This window comes from Peromyscus californicus, unplaced genomic scaffold (genome assembly GCF_007827085.1).
Source record: "Peromyscus californicus insignis strain IS unplaced genomic scaffold, ASM782708v3 Scaffold_11__1_contigs__length_118956290, whole genome shotgun sequence".
In the NCBI taxonomy this organism is placed as follows: domain Eukaryota; kingdom Metazoa; phylum Chordata; class Mammalia; order Rodentia; family Cricetidae; genus Peromyscus; species Peromyscus californicus.
In genome coordinates, this window is record NW_026294402.1 from 15,716,228 (window position 1) to 15,741,324 (window position 25,097).

Below are 25,097 nucleotides of genomic sequence, written 5' to 3' on the forward strand. Positions count from 1 at the left end.
ATATATCAGTATATTTTTCAGGATAAACCTTAGGTGCCTTTAAAAATTTGTGTTCAGTCACACACCTTTTCAGGAAAACAAAAGCACTGAATAGGAAACATAGGCATCAGTACTTTTAAAGGTTTTTATTTATATCTTTTTATTTTATGCATATGAGTGTTGCCTCCATGTAAATTTGTGCACTAAATGCATGTAGTACCTACAAAGGCCAGAAGACTGTGCAGGATCTGCTAGAACTCGAGTCACAGATGGTTGTAAGCCACAGTGTGGGTGTTATGAATCAGATCATTTGAAAGATCCCCATAAGCACCAGTAATTTTTATAAATGCCTTGGGCAATTTCATAAATACAGGCTTGACTACCATTAACCTACATCCTCACAGACAACATGTATAAATCTATTGAATAAAAATCAAATTCTTAATATATAATGTTTTTATTTTGTTCTCTGAGAACTTCATAAATGCATACAGTGTATTTTGGTCACATTCACCCTATATGCCCCATTCAACTCCTCCTAGATCAACTTCCACTCCCTCCCAGTTTCTTGTTCTCCTTTTTAACACACTGAGACCAATAGCATTGCCTATTCATGTCTGGAAGTGAAGTCATCCACTGTAACAAGGTCAACCTTCCAGAGAAGTAAAAGCAAACACTTGTGGAGCATTTCTGAAGAGACACATAAAGAAGGGTAGAAAAGTACCATTTTTGTTTCTATAAGAGAAAATTGTATATCATACATATTTCACCCATCATGATGATACCTTTTAATAAGCACATAATCCCTAGTGCTTGGTGTATGCCTCTACCCATTAAGAATGGCAGGAAGCTAGTTAGAGCACTTTCTTATAATATGGAAGGGAGGAAGAATTTACTGCTTTCCTGCTTTCTAAATATATGAGAAAGAGGGTTGACTTCAATTGTGTGGTTATTAAAGCAATATTAAACAAATGAAGATTGCCATGGGTATTGTAAGAATTGGGAATTCTGTGAGACAGATTTACAAGAGATACAAAATGAATGGCACAGGTCCTGATATTAGATTGTTTTTCTGAGGAGCTGCCACATGGCCCTCTTGATGTCCCTGTTTCTTAAGCTGTAGATAAAAGGGTTGAGCATGGGAGTGACCACGGTGTACAGTACTGATGCTACTGCACCCTTCCGGGGAGACAATGAGACAGCTGAACTGAGGTAGACTCCAAGGCCAGTCCCATAAAATAAGCAAACAACTGACAGATGAGAGCCACAGGTGGAGAAGGCTTTGTACTTCCCACCAGGAGATGGCATTCTAAGAATAGAGGAAACAATTTTATAGTAAGAGAAAAAAATTCCAGAGATAGGAAGAAAGCCAGAGATGGCACCAACAAAATACATGACTATGTTATTAGTAAAGGTATCAGAACAGGCAAGGTTGAGAAGTTGAGAAGGATCACAGAAGAAATGAGAAATGTCCACACTCTTGAAGTAGGTAAGTTGTAATACTATTGAATTATGCAGCTGAGAGACCAAAAGGCTGATGAGAACAGACACAAAAACCAACAAGCCACAAAGACGAGGGTTCATAATGACCTGGTAGTGCAAAGGATGGCAGATAGCCACAAACCTATCATAAGCCATCACAGCTAGAAGCAGACTGTCCAAACACCCAAAAAGCATGAAAAAGGACATTTGAGTCAGGCATCCTGAATAGGAGATGGCTCTGGTGTGAGTCTGGATGTCCACTATCATCTTTGGCAGTGTGGTGGAGGTGAAACTGATGTCAGCCAATGATAAGTTAGAGAGGAAAAAGTACATCGGACTGTGGAGGTGTGAATCAGAGCTGACCGTCAGGATGATGAGCAGGTTCCCAAGCATTGTGACCAAGTACATGAACAGGAACAGTCCAAAGAGTATAGGCTGAAGCCGAGGATCATCTGAGAGTCCCATGAGATGGAATTCTGAGACACGTGTTATATTTTTCTCTTTTATATTACTTGGACACCTTTTGAAAACGAACAAGAGGATTGGAGAAAAAATAAATAATTAAACCAATACACAACAATGCCTCTAAATATTCAATGGAAGCAGTTTGCTGATAAATTCTACACATTTAATTTCAGGTTCATAAACAGCTCTCAATATTTCTCAGTTTTTATATATTTGATACTAGAATAATTTCATTATTGATCATTTTCTGTTACTTGTCTCATTCTATGTATATTTACTTTAGAGAAACCCAAATGAAATACTACTTTTGAATAGCAAAACCATTCCCTACAAAACTATTACCACAGGAAAATACTCTTTTAAGATAAAATATATAATAAGAAATATCCTTTCCTGATGAAAGTAATATTATTTATATTGAAAGTAATTAATGCAGAGATTGGAGTTATAGGACTTTAATTCCAGCACTTGGGAGGCAGAGGTAGGCAGATCTCTATGAGTTTGAGACCAGCCTGGTCTACATAGTGAGTTTTAGGACACCCAAGGCAATAGTGAGAGCTTGTCCCAAAAAGAGAGTAAGTAACAGCCCTATTTTATGCACATGTGTGCAAGAATTTCCCAGATGGAACTTGAGAAGAAAAGATTTAGTGGGAGAGAGAAGGGAATAAGAGATGAAAATGGGGAGGAAGTAAAATAAATAAAATCCATTGAGCAAATAAATGTATGACACTGTCAAGCAGTTTTAAAATTTTAAAGAACTAATTTTAAGGCAAAAATAAAACTTTAGTTAGACATTGTCAAATAATGTCAAATTCATCAAGGTATGAAAGATGAAAGTTTCATAAGTTGCATTGAAGTTAAGCGGGACCAATAAGATGGTAAAGGCCACATTGCTCATAAGATTTCATTCTTTAAACATGAAATAAAAGTAAAATTTGCAAAGCATCTGATATTCTTTAACAGAACATGTTATTTAAGAACCAAAATTGGGTCCTGACTCAGTCCATGTTCTTTATGGAATATGGCATGTTTATAGTTTTAAAATTAAAACAGCTATATATACAGGCCCATTTTAGGATATGGGAACCTTAAGTACAAACCTTGACACATTATTCATTTAAAGCCCAAAAGTGAAATATAATAGGAATGAGCCTGGATGTCACAGAGAAAATTAGATGTCAGGGTTTTTCCATATAACAAATCCTATTCATCTACCTATGTTCAAATTTGCATCAATAAAAGCTTTATGAAATAAGGTCATTCTCTCAACTCATTATAATAATGTGTCTGATATCAATATAAATGTGAAAGTAAACGATAACTCACAGCACTGTGATAATGTATATTTTTTAAATTTTCTATAGATAGTTCCACATGCATTATCTACTTCAGCATCATATCTATAAGCAAACAAGAATTATTTTTAAAAATAATTCTCTCCAACATAGAATGCTAAACAGTATAATTGCTGAACTATGTTATGTAGATTCTAAATTAAAGTTAAAAGTTCATAATCAGAAAACATTTTATGTGTCAATTATCTTCACAGATTTTCATCATTTTTGTATCTTGACTCTAATCCTTAATGGAAAAACATTCACTAAATGTGTGGCCATCCTGTTGCTGAAAATACTATGCAATCTGGTCTCAGGACATGGAGAAATCAAGTTGGTACTGGCCAAGAAGATTGCTCCCTAATGGCTAGCTTGCATAGTCCAGGATTATGCAGGTTGCTGTGGTGGGAGGGGGTGTCAACAACAGTCTTACCCAGCTATGAATCCTATGAGCTACAATAATCACCGTACGACTAGATATTCCTGTGGGTGTTGTTGTGGCACAAATGTTATGGGAGTAAATTAATGGCTTTCTGATTGGATTTAAGGTCTCCTCCACAGCGCAAAAAAACATATGCCTGGTACTAGAAATCTGGCCAAGAACCCATTATTGCAGAGCTCACAGGCCCCAGAGGTGAACCTGCTAGTAGTATTTTGTAAAATGGACATGGTATCAAATTATCCTCTAAATTTGTATCTCTATGTCCATAGATTAGTGAAGCTCTCAGAGCTCATCGAAGAACTTTTTGTGCAGAGGATGGTGATTAAGACAAAAATTCACAACTGTCAAAGTGCAGAAAATAAGTTTCTTCAGGGTGCTCAGCCACAAATGAGACATCTGTATTACACTCCCTCCCCAAGGGTCAGGGACCATTGCAGAAGAGGGAGCAAAAAGATTGTAATACCCAGGGATTGGTGGGGACCAGACTAAAACAGTGTCTTCTGAACAAGACAGAACCACTGCACTCATGGACTCACAACAACTGTTGTCTGCACAAAATCAAGAGTCAAAATTCCAGAATAGAGGAAACAGGGACTCACAGACCTCTTTCCCAACCCAAACTGAGGAGCTATTGACAATCACTGGCTTCTGGAGGAGGAAAAGTTGGTATTATTTCTTTTTTATTAAAAATAGATTCTCCTCATACAGTACATCCCAACCATAGCTTTTCCTCCTCCACTCCGCCTTGCTCCTCCACATCTCCCCTCTCCTCTAGATCCACTCCCTGTATGTTTCCTTTTCAGAACAGATCAGGCCTCCAAAAGATGACAGCCAAACAGGACAGAACAGGATGCAATAAGACAAGAAAAAGCCCTCCTATTGAGGCTGAACAAGGCTTCTTCAAGGGTGTGTATTGACTAGTCTTTATGTCAACTTGGCAATGTAGCTAGAGTTTTCCTCTCCGGGTCCCACCAAGCCCCAGCAGTCTCATAGCCCACTTATAAAATAAATATATAGACACTTATATTATTTAAACTGCTCGGCCATTAGCTCAGGCCTACCATTGTCTAGCTCTTACTCTTATACTCAGCCCATTTCTGTTAATCTATATGTTGCCACGTGTTCCATGGCTTTACCTATTGCCTTTACATGCTGCTCCCTGGGCAGCAGGCTGGCATCTCCTGACTCAGCCTTCCTGTTCCCAGAATTCTATTCTCTGCTTGTCCCGCCTATACTTCCTACCTGGCTACTGGCCAATCAGCATTTTATGGCACAAGTTCAGCCATCTGGGGAAAAGAAACATCAATTGAGAAAATGCCTGCCACATTGGCCTGTAGACAAGTCTGTGGGACATTTTCTTGATTAATGATTGATGTGGGAGGGCCCAGCCCATAGTGGGTGTAGTGTTAATCCCAAGACAGTTATCCTGTGTTGTATAAAGAAGCAGTGTGAGCAAGCTATGAGAAGTAAACCAGTAAGCAATATCCCTCCATAACATCTGCTTCGGTTCCTGGCTCCAAGCTCCTTTCCTGACTTTCCTTAGTGATGTCCTGTAAGCTATAAAGTAGAATAAATATTTCCCTCCCCACGTTGCTTTTAGCTATGGTCATTACTCCAACAATAGAAACCCTAACTAAGACAAGTTTAGTTCCTGGTCAGCTAGCTAATCATGCTCCAATAAATGACCCAATACCTACATATTAGACATGTTGGGTTATTAAAAAGAAATCAAGGACATCAAGTTAAGGTAGGAGGGTAGAGAGGTAGGGTTAGATCTGAAAGGAATTGGTGGAAGAAGTAATGGTGGTTATCTTAGTTAGGTTTTCTATTGCTGTGACGAGATACTGCAACCATGGCAACTCTTATAATGGAAAACATTTCACTGGGGGCTGGCTTGCAGTTCAGTGGTTCCACTGTCATGGTGGGGAGCAAGGCAGCATGCAGGCAGACATGGTGCTGGAAAAGTAGCTGAGAATTCTGCACCCAGATCCTCAGGCAGCAAGAAGGAAGAGTGAGCCACTGGGCCTAGGTTGAGCTTCTGAAACCTCAAAGCCCACCCCTGGTGATACACTTCCTCCAACAAGGCCACACTTCCTGATAGTGCAATTTCCTATGAGCCTATGGGGGCATTTTCATTCAAACCAACACAGGTAGATATGATCAAAATACATTAAATACATGTTTAAAAATTAATGAAAGTATTATATTTAATTTTTTAATAAAAATGCAAGAAATATATTAATAAATACATAAATAAAAGTCATTTAAATATTAAAAAATATTAGTTTTCTCCAATGTAATTTCACTGGGTATAATAATCACACTTAAGGGTAGAGCCCATGTTCTGCAGTAGACAGCCAACATGAAACAAAATCAATGATATTTTTTGAGACTTTTTGTCTCATATTACTTTGGGCATTTTTCATCTTATTGATCTTTTTGCTTATATATTATGGTTTCTAGTTTTGTGTTTTTATGGGGGGTGTATTTCTTGTGAGGTTTTTTTTATTCTGGTCTAGTTTTATTTGCCATTTGTTTTCTAAAGAGAAAGAGAAAATAATGGTATGGAATTGGGTGGATGGGGAATCGGGTGGGTGAGTGGAGAGATCTAGAAGGTGTTGGGGGAAAGGAAACCATGATCGGAATATATTATATCTACGCCTTGGTGAGTGACATTATTAGGGAACAGAAAGTCAGTCTTTTTATTTTTTTATTTTTTGAGATTATAATATATTTAGATTTCCCCCTTCCCTTTTCTTCCTCCAAGCCCTCCCATGTACCCCTCCCTTACTCTCCTTCAAATTCATGGCCTCTTTTCACTGTTATTGCATGCATATATGTATACACATAAACACACATATATATGTATATGTGTGTGTTCCTAAATTTAACATACTCAGTCTGTGTATTGTTACTTATATGTACGAAAACATACATACAAATCTTCTTTTATTTTTCTGTTATTGCTGTGGCTATTTTATCTTTTTTATTTCTATTTTACTTCATTCCTCCCTTCTTTTATATTTTTCTTTTTATACATTTATACATTTACATTTTTCTTTTTTCTTTCCCTTCTTTATAGAACTTTTATGGGCATTGCTTAAATCATGATGACTAAATTAGACAAAGCCATCCAAATACATGTAAAATTTACCATAGTTTTCCTCCTGTTCTCTTCTCTCCATAGTTGTACGTCTCTTATTTAATATCTAATTTTTGAGCAAACTCTGTCCTTTATGCTTTGCCTTTCCCTTCTCTTCTCTTTGCTTCCTTTCTTCTTCCCCACCCCATTCACTTCTCCTTTTTTCTCCTCTCTTCCCCTCTGCTCTCCTCTCCTCCTTTTCCCCCTCCTCTTTTTTTGAGACAGGCACTCCCATATTATTTATGCTGGCCTGAAGCTGAAGATTTCACTGCCTCGGCCCCCTGAGTCCAGGGATTGCTTTAGGTTGTCTGATTGCATTTCTCTTCTTGTTTCTCTTCTCACTCTATCTTTAGCTGGAGCTGACTCATCTACTCACTTTATTGTTTCCTCCCTTGTATATTCTTTTCCCTCTTCTACTTCTCTAACAGTAATAACTTACCTTACTCTTCTTATTTTCTTTTCATTCTCACACTTTTAAATGATATATGAGTATGCATAGTACTAGTCTCATTTCTTTATTCAAAAGTTACTAAAATTGAAATTTTCAATTCACTATTACTATATTTTCATAGATGTGATAGCTTGTTCACTTAGCATTCTATACTTGGAATAGCACTGAGAACCATGGATAGTGCCCTAAGTATGCCATGCCATCTGAAGACTTGTCTACTGAACTACAACCTCATCCCAGCAGGAAGAAATTTCTTCTCACTGTTACTGCAACAAAATTCTACTTGACCATTGGAAATACTTCAACTAAAAGAATACAGAAAGTTTACAAAATCCAGCCAATGACATAATCTAAGGAGCACATGCCCAAATGCAGAAACATAAAACACATGATAAATCAAAACAACACAACCCTGAAAATTACGAACTCCACAGAATGGGTTTCCAATGAGAGGGAAGTATATGAAATCCCAGGCAAAGAATTCAGAAAACGATCACAAGAAGATTCATAAAAATCATAGAAGATGTGAATAAATTCTTGAATAAATTAACAGTATAGCTAACTGAATGAAAGCTAAATTCAATATATGAAATAATTTTCAAAAATGAAATAAAAGAGCTGAAAAGTCAAATTGAAAATTTGAAATGAGAAGCTCAGTAAGTTAAATTTTAAAACCCTTAAAGTCTCACCAATACAATGGATCAAGTGGAAAACAGGATATCAATGGTTGAAGACAGAATAAGTGAATCATAAACATAACAAAAAAGTATAAAAAGAACATAAAAATCTGAAGAACACTATTAAAAGGCAAAACTGATGAATCATGGGCATATAAGAAGTGTAAACTAAATGTGTAGAAAATACATTCAATAATATTAGAGCAGAAATTTTCCAGATTAATAGAGAGTGATGCACCCTGCCTAGATGGCCAGGAACCCGAGGCTGGACAGCCCAGAGACCCAGGCTAGAACCAAACATGACTAGGAAAAAAGAAAATTCAATGAAATTATTACTAATGATGTTCTGCTATACTCATAGATTGAGGCTTAGCCTAGTTGTAATCAGAAAAGTGTCATCCAGCAAATGAAGCAAGCAGATACAAAGAGCCACAGCCCAACACCAGATGGAGTCAAGGGAACTGCACAATAGAGGGAAAGGAAGGAGTGTAGGATCCAGAGAGGTTGAGGACACCATGAGAAGAAAGCCCACATAACAACTAAGCAGGTCTCATACGAGATCACAGAGACTGAAGTGACAATCACAGAGCGTGTATGGGTCTGAGGTAGGTCCTTTGCATATAAGTTATGATTATGTAGCTAGGTGTTCTTGTATGACTCCTAATAGTGGGATTGGGGATGTTGCTGACTCTTTTGCCTGCTCTTAGGATCCTTTTCCTCCTACTGGGTTGCCTCACACCCAGCCTTGATATGAGGGATGTTGTAGATGTATCCAACCTTCTTATTAAATAAGAAACACAGAACCAATGCAAAGAAGAAAGCCAAGAGGTCAGAGCTAAGAGCTAAAACCTTACCCTTCCTCCTGCGGTGGTCCTACCTCTCTGAACCAGAGCTACCCCTGTGTTAAAGTCTTTATATAGAGTTCCTGTCCTGCCTTCTCATTGGTTGTAAACCCAACCACATGACCGCCTCCTCACGGCCTGTCTGTATAGGCCTCCAGGTTTTCCATGATTGGTATTAAGATTAAAGGCATGTGTATCCAATAATGGCTGTATCCCTGAACACACAGAGACTTACCCAGCTCTGCCTACCAAGTGCTGGAATTACAAGCGTACGCCACCACTGCCCTGCTTTCCTATGGCTTGCTAATAGCTCTGACCCCCGGGCAACTTTATTTATTAACATACAAATAACATTTTAATACAAATAAAATATCACCATAGGTTGTGCTTAGTCTTATTATAACTTCTTATGCCATGTTGATTGATATCCCTGGGAGGCTTGTTATTTTTTTTAAAGGAAAATGGAGGAGGAGTTGATCTGGCATAGAGGAGAAATGAGATGGGGGGAGACTGGGAGCAGTAGAGGAAGGGGAAATTGTAGTCAAGATGGAGTGTATGAGAGAATTTTTGCAGAAAGCAAGGAAGGAAGGAAGGAAGGAAGGAAGGAAGGAAGGAAGGAAGGAAGATAGATAGATAGATAGATAGATAGATAGATAGATAGATAGATAGATAGACCCCAAATCCAAACTGCAAAGACAGGAACAAAATTTCCTCATATCATATACTTTAAAAACTAATTGTACAGAATAAATAAAGAACATTGAAAGCTGGAAGAGAAAAGAAGTCAAACTTAAAGGCAAAATCATTAAATTAACAACAGATTTGAAAAATTCCAAAACCAAGAGATAAAAAATGATGTATTCAAGGTTTAAATGACAATCACTGCAATCCAAATCTGTAGCCAATGAAGCTATCCTTCCCGGTTAAAGAACAAAGAATCCTTCTATGATAAATGCAAACTAAAAGAATTTATGATCACTAAACCAATATTTCAAAAAAGATATGAAGAGAATACTCGGTAGAGAAAATTCAAATGACTGAGAAACACTTAAAGAAATGTTCAGTATCTTGATCAAACAGGAAAATACAAATCAAAATTACTTTGAGATTTCATATTGTACCTGGCAGAATGGCTAATATCAATAACACAAGCTCATACTAGCAAGAATTAAAATGAGCAGAACACTCATCCATTGCTGGTGGGAGTGCAAATTTGTACAACCTCTATAGAAATCAGTGTAGCAGTTCCTTGGGGAGATGGGAATTGATCTACCTCAAGATCCAGCTACACCATTCTTGGGCATATACCCAAAGGACCTTCACTTTACCACAAAGACACTTGCTCAACCATGTTCATTGCTGCTGTATTCACAATAGCCAGAAACTGGAAACAATCTACATGTCCCTGAATGGAAGAATTGATAAAGAAAATGTGGTACCTTTATACAATAGAGTGTTATTCAGCTGTTTAAAAAATCACAACACAAAAATTGCAGGCAAATGGATGGAACTAGAAAAAAATCATTGTGAATAAAGTAACCCAGAGCCAGAAAGATAAATATGGTATGTATTCTCTTATATGAGGTTATTAACCATTAAGTAAATTAACACCCATAGTCACAGGGAGGTTTTATAAATAAAGGAAGGGACTAGGGAGACACATGGATCTCCCTGGGAGGGAGAAATAGATTTTATGGGTGCACTGGGTGAATAAGAATGGGAGGGACAAGTGGGAAGGGAGAGAGGAAATGGGGTTATGGTATGGAATGCAGGGAGACACAGCTAGAATTTGGGTGCATTTGAAAGGTGTTATGGAAAATAAGCACAGCAGAAACTTCCTAAAATATATGAAGACAATCCTAACAAAGTTTCCAGAAAATGAAGGAGACAGAATTCCAGCTGACCATCTCTTGCCACCAAGCAAAACTTCCAGTATAGGGACTAGGTTACATCAATTTAGTTGTTGGCCAATGGGGCCCCTTGGAAATTCCCAAATAACCCAGACTGTTTCCAGGACAAAAGTTTCTCTCTACAAACTAATAGCAAGACCCCATTGCTGAAAATAACACTCACACAACTCAATGAAGATTGAGAGGTCAAGCTAGTGCCTACATAGAACTTTAACCCCTACCTTCTAGTGTCTTTGGTAAGGGAAGATGCTCATAAGGCTGCCAAAAGAGAAATGTAAACACCAACCCAACCTCAAAACCTTTGACCTACAAGCTTTCCTGCCTGCAAGACATGCTGGGGTAACGGTTTCACAAAGCTTGTGGATATAACCAAGCAATGTCTGATTTGATTTAAGGCTCAATCCACAACATGGAACTCATACCCAACACTGCTTGGATGATAAAAACCAGACATTAGATAACCCAGAGATCTAGGGTAAAACTAAATACTACTGTTCTAAAAAAGGAAAAATAAAATGACTCCTAATGATATTCTGCTCAACTCATAGATCAGTGCGTGATTCAGCCATCATCAGAGAAGGTTCCTTCTGTGCAGGATATTAGATCACACTGTGAACCCCAAGACTGCATTAATTAAATAAAATCAACCGTAGGTCAAGAGGAGGAGCAAGCAACAAGTTGATTGGAAATAACCATAGAGTGTGAGGGGAAGTTGGGAGGTCAGAGAAAGAGAAGCACAAGAAGTAGAAGGGAGGAACATTCAGTTGGAGTTTTGTTTTTAGACAAAGTAAGAGAGAGCCTCTTTCTGAGATGATGGCTGAGGAGGAAGGTCAACTGGCTGCTTTCTCTGCCTCTCTGAGCTAGAAGGTTTTTACCTCAGCATCTGGCTCCCAAGTCTTTATTGGTAAAATAAGAGGATAGAAACTTCATTAAAACAGCATTTGTCTCCCTACAGGGAGGTGGCTGAAGAGGTGGCAGGACCGCAGGATGCAAAGCCCACCCGCACCCCCGCCCCCGGAGCCCATGGCCTTAGCAGCAAGGTCGAGGCAGCAGCTGAGGCGATGCAGTCAGCAGCTGAGGCAGTGGTAGGATCAGGTGTAGCCACTGAGAAGCAGATATAACAACATACTCCTGCAGTAGATGGGAACAAATACAGAGACCCACACCAGACATAACGAGAGAGAGAGAGAGAGAGAGAGAGAGAGAGAGAGAGAGAGAGAGAGAGAGAGAGAGAAGCCTTGGGAACACACAGCTCTAAATGCCATATCTCTGTCAAATCCCCCCCACCTAAGAGTCCAGGGAACCACAAGGAAGAGGAGGCAGTAAGAGTGTAAGATCCAGACGGGATAGAGAGCACTAGGAGAACAAGGCCCTTAAAATCAACTGAGAAAGCCCATATGAACCCATAGAGACTGAATTAATCAGCATAGGGCCTGTACAGGTCTGAACCAGGTCTGCTGCATACATATTATAGCTTTCAATTTAGTATTTTTATGGGACGCCTGAGTGTGTAAACGGGCAGTCCCTGATTCATGGGCCTTCTCTTAGAGCCCCCTTCTCCTTCTGTTGGTTTGCCTTGTCTAACTTCAATGTGATGGGTTTTGTTTTATCTTTTTATAAGTTATTTTGTTATGTCTGATTGTTATCTATTAGAAGCCTGTTCCTTTCTAATGAGAGACAGGAGGGAAATGGATTCTGATGGGAAGGGAGGTGGGAAGGAACTAGAAAGAGTTGAGGGAGGAAAAAACTGTAACCAGGATATATTTTAAAGGCTATTATAAGAATAAAAACAAAAATGAAATAAAATAGGGCCAATGAGATGTCTCATTGGTTAAAGGTACTTGTTGCCAAGCCTGACAAAGTTTGATCCCTGATACCAGTATGGTAGAAAGAGAAAACTGATTCGTGCAAGTTGTCCTCTCTCTCTCTCTCTCTCTCTCTCTCTCTCTCTCTCTCTCTCTCTCTCTCTCTCTCTCTCTCTTTCTCTCTCTCTTTCTCTCTCTCTCTTTCTCTCTCTCTCTCTCTCTCTCTCTCTCTCTCTCTCTCTCTCTCTCTCACACACACACACACACACACACACACACAATGCACATCCAGACCCACACAAGTCAATAAATGTAATTTTTAAATAAAATAAAAATAACTTTTGACAAAGAGAAAAACAAAAAAGAACCTGAAAGTGGAAATAGAATTAGACTCAATAAAGAAAATCCAACCTGAGGGACTTCTGAACTTGAACAAGAGACACCATGATAAATGAAGACCCCATGGGAATAGGAAGAAGCAGAGTGCTAGAGAGGTCCCCAGAAATCCACAAAGATACCTCCACTATAGACTACTGGCAATGGTCGAGAGAAAGCCTGAACTGACCTACTCTGGTGATCAGATGGCCAAACACCCTGGCTGTCATGATAGAACTCTTATCCAGTGCCTGGGCAGAAATGCAGAGATCCATGGACAAACCCCAGGTGGAGCTCCATGAGTCCAATCAGCAAGAGAGAGGAGGGATTGTATGAGCAAGAGATATGGAGACCATGATTGGAAAAAGCACAGGGACAAATAGCCAAACTAGTGAAAACACATGAACTGTGAACCAATAGCTGAGGAGCCCCCATGGAACTGAACCAGGCCCTCTGGATAAGTGAGACAGTTGATTAGCTTGAACTGTTTGGGAGGCCCCCAGGCAGTAGGATCAGTTGTGTATCTTGATCTGCTTGGGAGGCCCCCTGTCAGTAGGATCAGAATCCATCCCTGGTGCATGAGCAGACTTTTTGGAGCCCACTACCTATGATGGGACACCTCGTGCAGCCTTGAGGCCGGGGGAAGGGATTGGACTTGCCTCTGCTGGATGTGCCTCCCTATGGGAGGCCTTGCCTTCTTGTGGGTAGGAGTGAGGGTGGGTTGGGAGGGGAAGGCTGAGGGAGCGAGAGGAGGAAAGAGGGGGATCTTTGATTGGTGTGTAAAATGAATGAAAATTTTTCTTAATAATAATAATTTTTAAAAATAAAAATAAAATAAAATAAAAATATACCTCAAAATCCAGCTACAGTGCTCTTAGGTATATACCCAAGGATACCTCACCTTACCATAACCATAGCATTGCTGCTCTATAGTAGCCAGAAATTGGAAACAACCTAGATGTCCCCCAACAGAAGAAAGGATAAAGAAAATATGGTACATTTACACAATGGAGTGTTACTCAGCCATTAAAAGAAATGAAATCATTAAATTCACAAGCAAATGGATGGAACTAGAAAAAAATCATCCTGAGTGAGGTATCTCAGACTCAGAAAAACAAACATGATGTGCATTCAAGTCCATGTGGATATTACCCTCTAAGTAAATGATAATCAAGCTACATTCCGTAGAACCACAGAGGTTAAGTATAAAGTAACGGACTTTGGACATTAACCAAACTTGACATCTCTTGTTACCAAATGAAGCTTCCAGTACTGGGAGTGGGTTATATCTAATTAAATTGTTGACTAAAGGAATTCCATGGGAACCCCAAACAATCTAGGCTGCTGCCAAAACTATAGGTTACTCTCCACAAACTGAGGGCAAGGATCCTGAAGACAACACCTAACGCAACTCATTGAACACAGAGAAGTCGAGCTTGTAGTACCTACCTAGAACCTTCACCCCTGTGAGCTAGTGTTCTTGGTAATGGAAGGTACTGTACACACTACCAAAGAAAAAACATAACACTAACCCATCCACAAACCCTTTAATCTAAAAGTGTCTGGTATGCAAGATATGTAAGTGAAATGGTGGCACAAAGCTTGTGAGAGTAACCTACCAATATCTGACTTGATTTAATGCACCCTCCACAAGCTGAAACCCATACTTGACACTGTTTGGGTGATCAAGAATCAAAAACTAGGTAGTCCAGGAACCTAGGGGGAAACCAAATGCTACTATTCTACTAAAGGACCACAGCAATAAAATTACTCCCAATGACATTCCGCTATACTCATCTATCACTCCCTTGCTCCGTCATCAGAGAAGGTTCCTCTTGCAGCAGATGGGAACAAGCGGAGACCCACAGTCAGATAATACACAGAGTGTGAGATACTTTGGAATCCTCATCCATAAACAGAATGCCTCCATCAAATCCCTCCCCTCAAGGGTCAGGGAACCCTGTGGAAGAGGAGGCAGAATGAGTGTAAAAACCAGAGGAGAGAGAGGACACCAAGGTAACAAAACCTTTTAAACACCATACAACCAATGTACACAGGAACTCACACAGACTGAGGCAGATTGCACAGGGCGTCCAAGGGCCTGTACCAATGGGGTCCTAAAGCTCAAAGGTGAAGTTAACACAAGCCCCCATATTTAACAGAAATTATCCCCAATGACATCCACTTGCAAATGAAAATTTGGTTTTCTCCCAGGCAGTCTCACCAGGTAGTCCACATGCCCAGAAGTAGATGGCCAACAGATAATGATTTGAATAGCATCTTCAAGACATCTTTGAAGGTTCTTTGTCTCATTGTGTCATGTCAGGAGATTTTTGCTTTTTTTAACCCTACAGGTTCTTTGCATATATATTCTTCCTATTTTATGTTTTTATGGAATTCCTGAGTATGCAAACAAGAGTGCCTCTGAGTTTATATATGTTTCTTGGGCCTTTTCATGGGCTCTTTCACTTCTGTTAGTTTTGTCCTATTCCAATTTGTTTGCCTTTTTTCTATTATATTATATTGTATTGTATTATATTATATTTATTATATTATATTATATTTATTATATTATATTATATTTATTATATTTATTATATTATTTGTTATATTATTATATATTCCCTTAGAAGCCTGTTTGATTTCTAATGAGAGACAGAAATGAGATGGATCTGGATGGAAGAGACAAAAAATAATTACTTGATGATGCAACTCAAAAACTTGGAAAAACAAGAACAAACCAAACCCAGTGAACAGCAAGAAAAAATAAAAATCAAAGTAGAAATTAATTAAATAGAAGAAACAAAGTAAGCAATACATAGAATCAACAATCTAAGAGTTGGATCTTTGAGGAGATAACAAGTTTAACAGATATATGGCCTAACTAACCAAAATCAAAAATAAAGAGTCAAATAAAGAAAATCAGAAATGAACAGGGAACATGACAGCAGACATCAAGTAAATTCAAATATTAAAATGAGGTAAGGACTTCCATAAATGGGGAGGTGGACTGTGAAGGGAGGGAGACTGGAGAGGCAGGAAGAGGGAAGAGGGGGATCTGTGATTGGTATGTAAAATGAATAAAAAATTTCTTAAGAAAAAGAAATCAACATAAAATATATATATATATATATATTAAAATGGAATAATTTAAAAACCAATAAGTTGTAAAACCTAAAAGAAATTGATAAATTTCTAGATTCAGCCAAACCATCAAAATTAACCCAAGAAGTCAATAACCTAAACAGATACATACTAAATGAGGACATTGAAATAGTAATAAAAATCCTTACAACTAAAAAAAGTACAAAGCCATTTGGATTCACAGTAAAATTATACCAGACTTTCCAAGATCTACAGCTAACATTCTTAAACTATTTTAAAAAATATAAACAGAAGGATCACCTCTAAATGCCTTCTATGAATCCAGAGTCACTGTAATACTAAAATCAGTAAAGACACAGCAAAAATACCCTACAATCTGATATCCCTTTTAAATATAGACTCACAATTGCTCAGTAAAATACCTGCAAAGAAAATTCAAACATATGTTTAAAAGGTTGTATTTTTAAAAACGGCAAGAAGGAGTCACACCATACAACAACTATAAAATGGAAATATATCCATGTTCATGAATTGATAGAATTAATGTTGTAAAATGGCTATTTTACTAAAAACTATTTACAGATTTAATGCAATCCCAATCAAATCTCCATATCATTGTTCATGAATATATAGAGAAAAACTATCCTAACTTTCACATGGAAACACAAAAGACCCTAGACAGCCAAACACTACAAAGCAACAATGCTGGAGAGATTACCATTCCATAGCTCAAAATACATTGTAGACGCAGTGGAGGCGGCAAGCGGCCGGCGTGCTCCAATCGCTCGGAGCTAACCGCTGTTTGGCGGGCCTCCGCGGCCCGGCGCACGCCCCAGGCGAGCGAAGATGGTGGGCCGGAACAGTGCCATCGCCGCGGGCGTGTGCGGTGCCCTCTTCATCGGGTACTGCATCTACTTTGACCGCAAAAGGCGGAGTGACCCCAACTTCAAGAACAGGCTTCGAGAACGAAGAAAGAAACAGAAGCTTGCTAAGAAGAGAGCTGGGCTTTCCAAGTGACCTGACTTAAAAGATGCTGAAGCTGTTCAGAAATTCTTCCTTGAAGAGACACAGCTTGGTGAAGAGTTATTAGCACAAGGTGAATACGAGAGGGTGTGGACCACCTGACAAATGCAATCGCTGTGTGTGGACAGCCTCAGTAGCTGCTGCAAGTGTTACAGCAAACTCTTCCACCACCAGTGTTCCAGATGCTTCTGACCAAGCTTCCAACCATTAGTCAGAGAATTGTAAGTGCTCAGAGCTTGGCTGAAGATGATGTGGAATGAGCCAGATATCAACACGATAAAATCTCAGTTAAAAGTGATTTAACCATTAGTTTGGAAGCTGATCGGCTCTGGGGAATAAGGGCAAATATGCTTGTCATGAACTGAAGTCTACTTCATGAACTGAAGAACTACACTGAAGTTTACCAAAGTGAATGTGTACTTTGAGTAGATTCATTGTCTGTTCTATTTATTTTTTCCAGTGAGAAGTATTTTGATAGAACTTTTCATTTTATAAATACACTGAGTTAACCAAAATATCATGGATTTCGTTTATTCTTAAGACATGAATTCAAATGTAAATACAGTAGAGTATTAGGCAAAAACTCACAGTGATGAATTTTAAAACATTGGAAGAGACTACGGAGGATAGTTGAATAATGCCCATTTTTTTAAAAGCTCTAGTACATTTTACTGTAAGTCATCAAATTGGATAGAAACTTGTGTTTGTGAAAACTGAGCATTAAAATCTTGCAGAGACTCTTTCTGTTTACTTTTGGACATGTGAAGTGTGCTGTTGTGCTGTTAGCAGTCCTATTCCCTTCCCGTGTTTCCTAAAAGCTTCAGTCTACATCAGTGGCTTAATGTCCTCTGGGGACTAACCCCTAATATTTCAGGCACCTGGCTGCAGAAAGCACCAGGATTCGACCTGGGTGAGCCTTGCCTGCTGTCCGCTCACTCTGCTCTTTATAGACTGAGAGATCCAGTCTGCTCATCTCTTGGGTGGCTCTGTTCAGCGTGGAGTTTAATTGGTTCTGTTGAGTGTCTTTAGATCTGTCTCCAGCTGATGGCTGATGATTATTTCAGAACAACCAGGCATTGCACTTGTTTATATTCTGAATTTGCATGTTTACCTGACTTAGTATTTCTCAATTAAACCTCTAAGTAAAATAACTTCTTTGTCAGTTAAAAAAAAAATACATTGTAGAGCCATAGTAATAAAAACAATATTGTAGTGGCACAAAACAGACATGTAGACCAGTGGAGTAACATCCACCATGAAGAAACATAACCTCAGCCATTTAATATGTGAAAAAAGATGCCAAAAACATATTCTAAGGAAAAGAAAACATATTAGGCAAATGCTCCTGGGAAAACAAGATATCTACAAGCAGAAGCATGAAATTGGAGATATTATATATATATATATATATATATATATATATACACACACACACACACACCCTTGAACAAAAACTAACTCAAAATTGATCAAAAACCTAAATATGAACCTGAAATAATGAATCTCTCAGAAGAAAATACAGACAGGACACAGATGCAAGAAAGGGCTTTCTCCACAGGGCTCCATTGTCCAAGATTAAGGCCAAGTGGCAAGTGGAACTTCATAAACTAAAAATCTTCTGCATGACTAAGCAAACAGATAATCAGGTGAAGAGGAAACCCGTAGAACTAGACAGAGTCTTTGACAACAATACATCTGAGAGGCAATTAATATCCAGAATATAAAAAAAAAAACCAAAAAAAAAAACTCATTCAAAGAAATGGACCTGGGACCTAAACAGAGAGTTCTCAAAAGAACAAAAAAAATAATAGCTAAGAAATATCTCAAGTAATTTTCATTGTCCCCAGTAACTAGGGAATTGCAAATCAAAATAACTTTGAGATTTCACGACATACCAGTCAGAATGGCAAAGATCATCCATAAAATGTGGAATAGGATGCACTAGAAAAAGACACTTTCATGGTTAGTGGGACAGCAAACTGATGCAGCCACTATGGAATCAGTATGGAGAATTCTCAAAAATCTGCCATATGATCCAGATATTGACATATGCCCAAAATACTTACTATCCTATCTCACAGTTACTTGCTCAGCTGTGTTCGTTGCTGCTCTATTCACATTATCTACAGAATGGAGACAAACTAAATGCTCTTAAACTTTGAATGGATAATAAAAGTATGGTACATATGCAATGTTCAATACTATTCAGCTGTAAAGATAAATGAAGCCATGGTATTTGCAGATAAGTGGATGGAATTTGAAGATATTACATTGAATGGGGTAACACAGATACAGAAAGATAAATATCACATATTCTCTGCCCTCTCAGTCTCCCAGGTCCCAATCTTCAGATGTGAGTACATAACCTGGAGTAGCTGCAAAAACCAGGAAAGCTAAAAGGGATCATCATGTGGATGGAAGAGGCAGGGGACAATGGAGAGGACAGTATCGGGGTACAAATGATGTGAAGAAGGAAATGGAAAAAGGAGAGAGCTCTGATTAAGGAGTGGGGAGAGATATAAACACAGAAGGAGGGGGGAGAATAACAGTAAGAATGTCTGAAAAAGTCATAAGGAATCATATTTCTAACCATCTACCTAAAAATACCTATAATACACATAAGTCAGTATATAAATATACATACATAATTTAAATGAGAATTTCAAATCTAGACTGATAATGATCCCTTCAAGAGCCAAAGACCATTAAACAAAAAAACCCAACACCAAGCATGAGAAGTTCTCTTCTGAGTTGTTGGTCAATTTGTCCAAGACTCCCAAACATTACAGGCTACTGCTATTGCCCTTGATCCCCACCCCTCAAAGATGGAGGTAAGTCCCTATTGCTGAAGACAATCATGAACTTCAGAGATAGGGCTCAGAGGCCTCTGAGCTGGAACTTTATCTGAATACCTCCTCCCTAAATCCTAGAAGGTGCCATGCAAAGTTACAAGGAAGGAAGCAACCAATAGTCCTATCCAGCTTTAACATCTGTGAACCACAACAAAAACACTATGGCATAATAACCGTAGGAATGTAGTGGCAACACACACACACCTTGGTGATATGCAGGCAATCGTGGAGTTGGCTTGGCCAGGCTGCCTTGAGAGGCGTGCATGATAGGTCTTTCAGGTTAGAGTCCATGGCTTCTGGAACACAATGTGCTTTCCAGTTCCTGAAAGACTGATGCACTCACTCCCTTGGGCACTGAAGCATTCAGGCCACATTTTGTTTCTCTGTATGTTCCCTTAGTAGTCAAGGAAGCACAGAACCCTGACAGGACAATTGGTCTGAGACATTAAACTTGTGTACCCCGTACGGCTTGCAAACTTCACTGTGTCCTGGCAACTACAACTGTATTGATCCTTGCAATTGCCATTATATTCAGTTTATGATAAAGGTATAAAAAGTCTGATTGCTCTCAATAAAATTGTCACAACTTTGGTTGTGCTATGGCCCCCTCCAACCTGGTCTGATTTCATTCCTCACAGCCATATCAGGTGACTTTGGTTGGTAAGTAAGCACGAGCATTTACAGTGATAACCAAAAACTATCTAATTGCATATAAGACCCACTCAACAAGAGAGAAATCAAACCTGCTATTGGAAACCTAGCCAACTGCCCATGGCTAGTGAAGTCATGGATTGTGGAGGAGAACCTACAGAAAGCACTTTACTAAAGCAGCAGAATCCCCACCTACATTCTAAATATTTGTCTTTATACCCACTGGTAAGTGTAGTCCTCACCTCTCTTCAATGAAAATTTTCTCTGCAGCAGTCAGAAAAACACAAACAAAATGCAGAGTTGTGAAATCCTGTCAAAATGAATGTAGCTACAACACTACTCTGGCACCTAGGACTCTGAGATCATTGCAGAAGTAGAAAGATTTTAGTACCAAAGGAACAGAGAGTTTACTGTGAGATTGTATCTTCTAGTAATACAGAAGCTACATCCATAAATTCTCATTTAAGTAACATAAATAAAATAGACTCAAATAAATGATATTTTTCTGTTCTCTTGTTCCTATGGGACATCCTTGAAATAGATGACAGTCAATATAGGAATATTCTTGTATGTTCATAATACTGGCCACACTCACTGTTCGTGAAAACAAAAAAGACTATTCAATATTAAATGGAGACACAAAAGATGGTCAGTGCTTAGGAAAATTGATAGGTTAATAAACCTTAATCTGCTTTTTTACACATTAATAAATGTATCAAATTATCAAATTGAACACATAAATATGTGTATAATTGTGTTATTTTAAAAAATTCATTGTCTTCTGAGTTAAAAGTTTGTATTTGGGGCACTCTTTCATCTGGCTGTTCTAACTCCACATAATTTGTTTACTTTGAATTTGGTTTGTTTTGCCCTGGTTTGCTTTGGTATTTATTATTATTATTATTATTATTATTATTATTATTATTATTATTATTATTATATTACTGGAAGTCAAGCACAGAAGACAACACTATTAAGTCAATTCTCCACTTCCAACTATATGTGGGTTCTTGAAATCAAACTCAGATCATCACACTTGATGACAAGTTCTGACAAACAGAGCCATCTCACAGTCCCTGATTTAGTTTTTTGAAATAGGTTCTTGCTATACAGCCCAAGATGCCCTCAAATTGTCAATTCTCCTGTCTCGGCCTCCCGAAATGTTGGGACTACAAGCATGTACCACCAATTCCACACTTATTCCTTTGATGATTAAGCAACAATGCCACCTAATTTCTGCTGCATTCACTTTCTCCCAAGGGTCTTACCAGACTGTGTCATCTCTATGCTGGAGCATGATAAAGGAGTGACGGTCCATCATTTCTCCCATGCCTGGTAAGTGTTCAAGAGTCAGATTCTGTCATCAGACCTGGAAAGAAGATAGACTTGGGCATGCACTCATGATGGAAATATTGTCTCTGAAGTAGAAAGATATGACAGAGCCAAGTGGTCTAGTACCAAAAACTAAACAGCTGGAAGGGCATTGGCTTTTTATTTACAGTTACATAGACTTGAGAGTTCAATGCACAGAGCTTATAATTAGCCAAATTGGTTCATGTTAACCCAATCTCTGAAGACTTGTTACTTCTAATTGAAAAGGGGCATAGAAAAAGTCAGTTCCCTTTGTAGGGTCTCAAATTTTCATTTCTCAGGAGGGAACTCATCTGTACTCCTCTTTTCTGACTTTCGGTGTTCAGAGTTTTTTTTTTTTTAAGTTGCCACGTGGCTCGCGGCTTACCAGTACCTTACATCTCGCTTTCCATGGTGGCGGCTGGCAGTGGATCTCTGCCTAAGCCTTCCACTTCCCAGAATTCTCCTCTCTCCTTGTCCTGCCTATACTTCCTGTCTGGCTACTGGCCAATCAGTATTTTATTTATTTACCAATCAGAGCAGCACATTTAACATACAGAACATCCCACAGCACTTCCCCTTTTCTTTTTTTCAAAAAGGAAGGTTTTCATTTTCACATAGTAAAATTACAGATAACAAAACAATTATCAAGCAAGAATTACAGTTACAATATCTAGTCTATAATATTGTTTATAATAGTTTATAATATCTAGTCTAGTTGTATTTGGCAAAATTAAAGATGACATGCTATCTATCCTATATTTGTGAGTCTAAGGTTTCATATCTAACTTATCTTTTATCAAAACTAAGGAAAATTATAACTATGTAGTCTTCAACTACACCAAAGACCTCAGAAGGATATAATATTCAGTGTTCAAAATCTTAATGTAACTGAACAAGTGCTCTTGTGGTATGATTGAGCATTCCTTGGGTATATGCCCAAGAGTGGTATAGCTGGATCTTGGGGGAGATTGATTCCCAATTTTCTAAGGAAGTGCCATATTGATTTCCAAAGTGGTTGTACAAGCTTGCATTCCCACCAGCAGTGGAGGAGAGTTCCCCTAACTCCACATCCTCTCCAGCATAAGGTGTCTTCAGTGTTTTTGATCTTAGCCATTCTGACAGGCGTAAGGTGGTATCTCAGAGTTGTTTTGATTTGCATTTCCCTGATGATTAGGGATGTTGAGCAATTCCTTAAATGTCTTTCAGTCATTTGAGTTTCCTCTGTTGAGAATTCTCTGTTTAGTTCTATAGCCCATTTCTTTTTTTTTCTTTATAATTTTTTTAATTTTTTATTTTTATTTTGCAATATAATTCAGTTCTACATATCAGCCACAGATTCCCTTGTTCTCCCCCCTCCTGCCCCCCTCACCTTACCCCCAGCCAACTCCCCATTCCCACCTCCTCCAGGGCAAAGCCTCCCCCGAGGACTGAGATCAACCTGGTAGACTCAGTCCAGGCAGGTCCAGTCCCCTACTCCCAGGCCAAGCCAAGCGACCCTGCATAGGCCCCAGGTTTCAAACAGCCAACTCATGCAATGAGCACAGGACCCAGTCCCACTGCCTGGATGCCTCCCAAACAGATCAAGCCAATCAACTGTCTTACCCATTCAGAGGACCTGATCCAGTTGGGGACCCCTCAGCCATTGGTTCATAGTTCATGTGTTTCCATTCGTTTGGCAACCTTGGTCTCAACAATTCTTGCTCAAATAAACCCTCCTCATTCTTGCTAATTGGACTCCCAGAGATCCACCCAGGGCCTAGCCATGGATCTCTGCATCCAGATCCCTCAGTCGTTGGATGGGGTTTCTAGCATGACAATTAGGGTGTTTGGCCATCCCATCACCAAAGTAAGTCAGTTCGTAGCCCATTTCTTAATTGGACTGTTGTGCATTTTGTTGTCTAATTTCTTGAGTTCCTTATATATTCTGGATATCAGTCCTCTGTCAGATGTGGGGTTGGTGAAGACCTTTTCCCATTCTGTAGGCTGTCGCTTTGCCTTGTTGACTGTATCCTTTGCTCTACAAAAGCTTCTCAGTTTCAAGAGGTCCCATTGATTGATTGTTTCTCTCAGTGTCTGTGCCTGAGTGAGGTAACCCAGACTCAGAAAGACAAACATGGTATGTACTCACTCATAGGAGGATACTAGATGTGGAACAAGGATGACTGGACTGCTACTCACATTACCAGGGAGGCTACCTGGAAAACAGGACCACAAGAAAGACATGGGGATCACCCAATGACAGAGAAATGGAAGAGATCTACATGAACAGCCTGGACATGAGTGGGGGTAATGAAAGGCGAGGGTCGAGAGAAAGAGAGCTTAGGGGAGCGGGAGAACCCAGCTGGGTCAACAACAGAGAGGCAGAACAAGGAATAGGAGACCATGGTAAATGAAGACCACATGAGAATAGGAAGAAGCAAAGTGCTAGAGAGGCCCACAGAAATCCACAAAGATACCCCCACAACAGACTGCTGGCAATGGTCGAGAGACAGTTCAAACTGACCTACTCTGGCGATGGGATGGCCAAATACCCTAATTGTCATGCTAGAAACCCCATCCAACGACTGAGGGATCTGGATGCAGAGATCCATGGCTAGGCCCTGGGTGGATCTCTGGGAGTCCAATTAGCGAGAATGAGGAGGGTTTATATGATCGAGAATTGTTGGGACCAATGTAGTTAGAGTTTTCCTGCCTGGCCCACAGTCAGGACAAATCTCTCTCACCTGCCAGTCCCACAGCCACTCAGACCCGACCAAGTAAACACAAAGACTTATATTGGTTACAAACTGTATGGCCTTGGCAGGCTTCTTGCTAACTGTTCTTATAGCTTAAATTAATCCATTTTTATAAATCTATACCTTGCCACGTGGCTCGTGGCTTACCGGCATCTTCACATGCTGTTTTTCATCATGGCAGCTGGCAGTGTCTCTCTGACTCAGCCTTCCACTTCCCAGCTTTATTCTCTTCTGGGTCCCGCCTATACTTCCTGACTAGCCACTGACCAATCAGTGATTTATTTATTGACCAATCAGAGCAACACATTTGCCATACAGAACATCCCACAGCACTTCCCCCTTTTTTTTAAAAAAAAAGGAAGGTTTTAACCTTAAAGTAAAATTACATATAATTTGGGAATTTGGGCATAGCTTCTTTTACTACTTCCTGCTGGAGCGGGGCGCTGTATCTTATGGGGACACAAAGAAAATTTT

At 39.1% G+C, this 25,097-nt stretch overlaps 1 protein-coding gene and 1 pseudogene across 2 annotated transcripts; one reads left to right on the forward strand and one right to left on the reverse strand.

Annotated features, from left to right (window-relative positions):
• Window positions 1-1,038: 1,038 nt before the first annotated feature.
• Window positions 1,039-2,170, reverse strand: LOC128103167 (olfactory receptor 18). Of its 2 annotated transcripts, XM_052727284.1 has the most exons (2): window positions 2,147-2,170; window positions 1,039-1,959 (listed from the first exon to the last, which is right to left on the reverse strand). In XM_052727284.1, exons 1-2 carry the CDS (start codon window positions 2,168-2,170, stop codon window positions 1,039-1,041), a joined length of 945 nt encoding a protein of 314 aa, XP_052583244.1. The 2 variants fall into 2 exon arrangements, with proteins under 2 accessions (XP_052583244.1, XP_052583253.1); XM_052727293.1 differs by lacking the exon at window positions 2,147-2,170 and having other exon boundaries at window positions 1,039-2,028.
• Window positions 2,171-16,782: 14,612 nt separating this feature from the next.
• On the forward strand, window positions 16,783-17,330 carry LOC128103176 (mitochondrial import receptor subunit TOM20 homolog; annotated as a pseudogene).
• The last annotated feature ends 7,767 nt before the right edge of the window (window positions 17,331-25,097 follow it).

Bases quoted from the DNA above. Each gene is read 5' to 3' on its own strand.
- LOC128103167 (XM_052727284.1), bottom strand. From the start codon at position 2,170: ATGATCAATAATGAAATTATTCTA. The intron at 1,960-2,146 runs GTATCAAATATA...AATATAAAAGAG, and splicing joins TCAATAATGAAATTATTCTA to AAAAATATAACACGTGTCTC.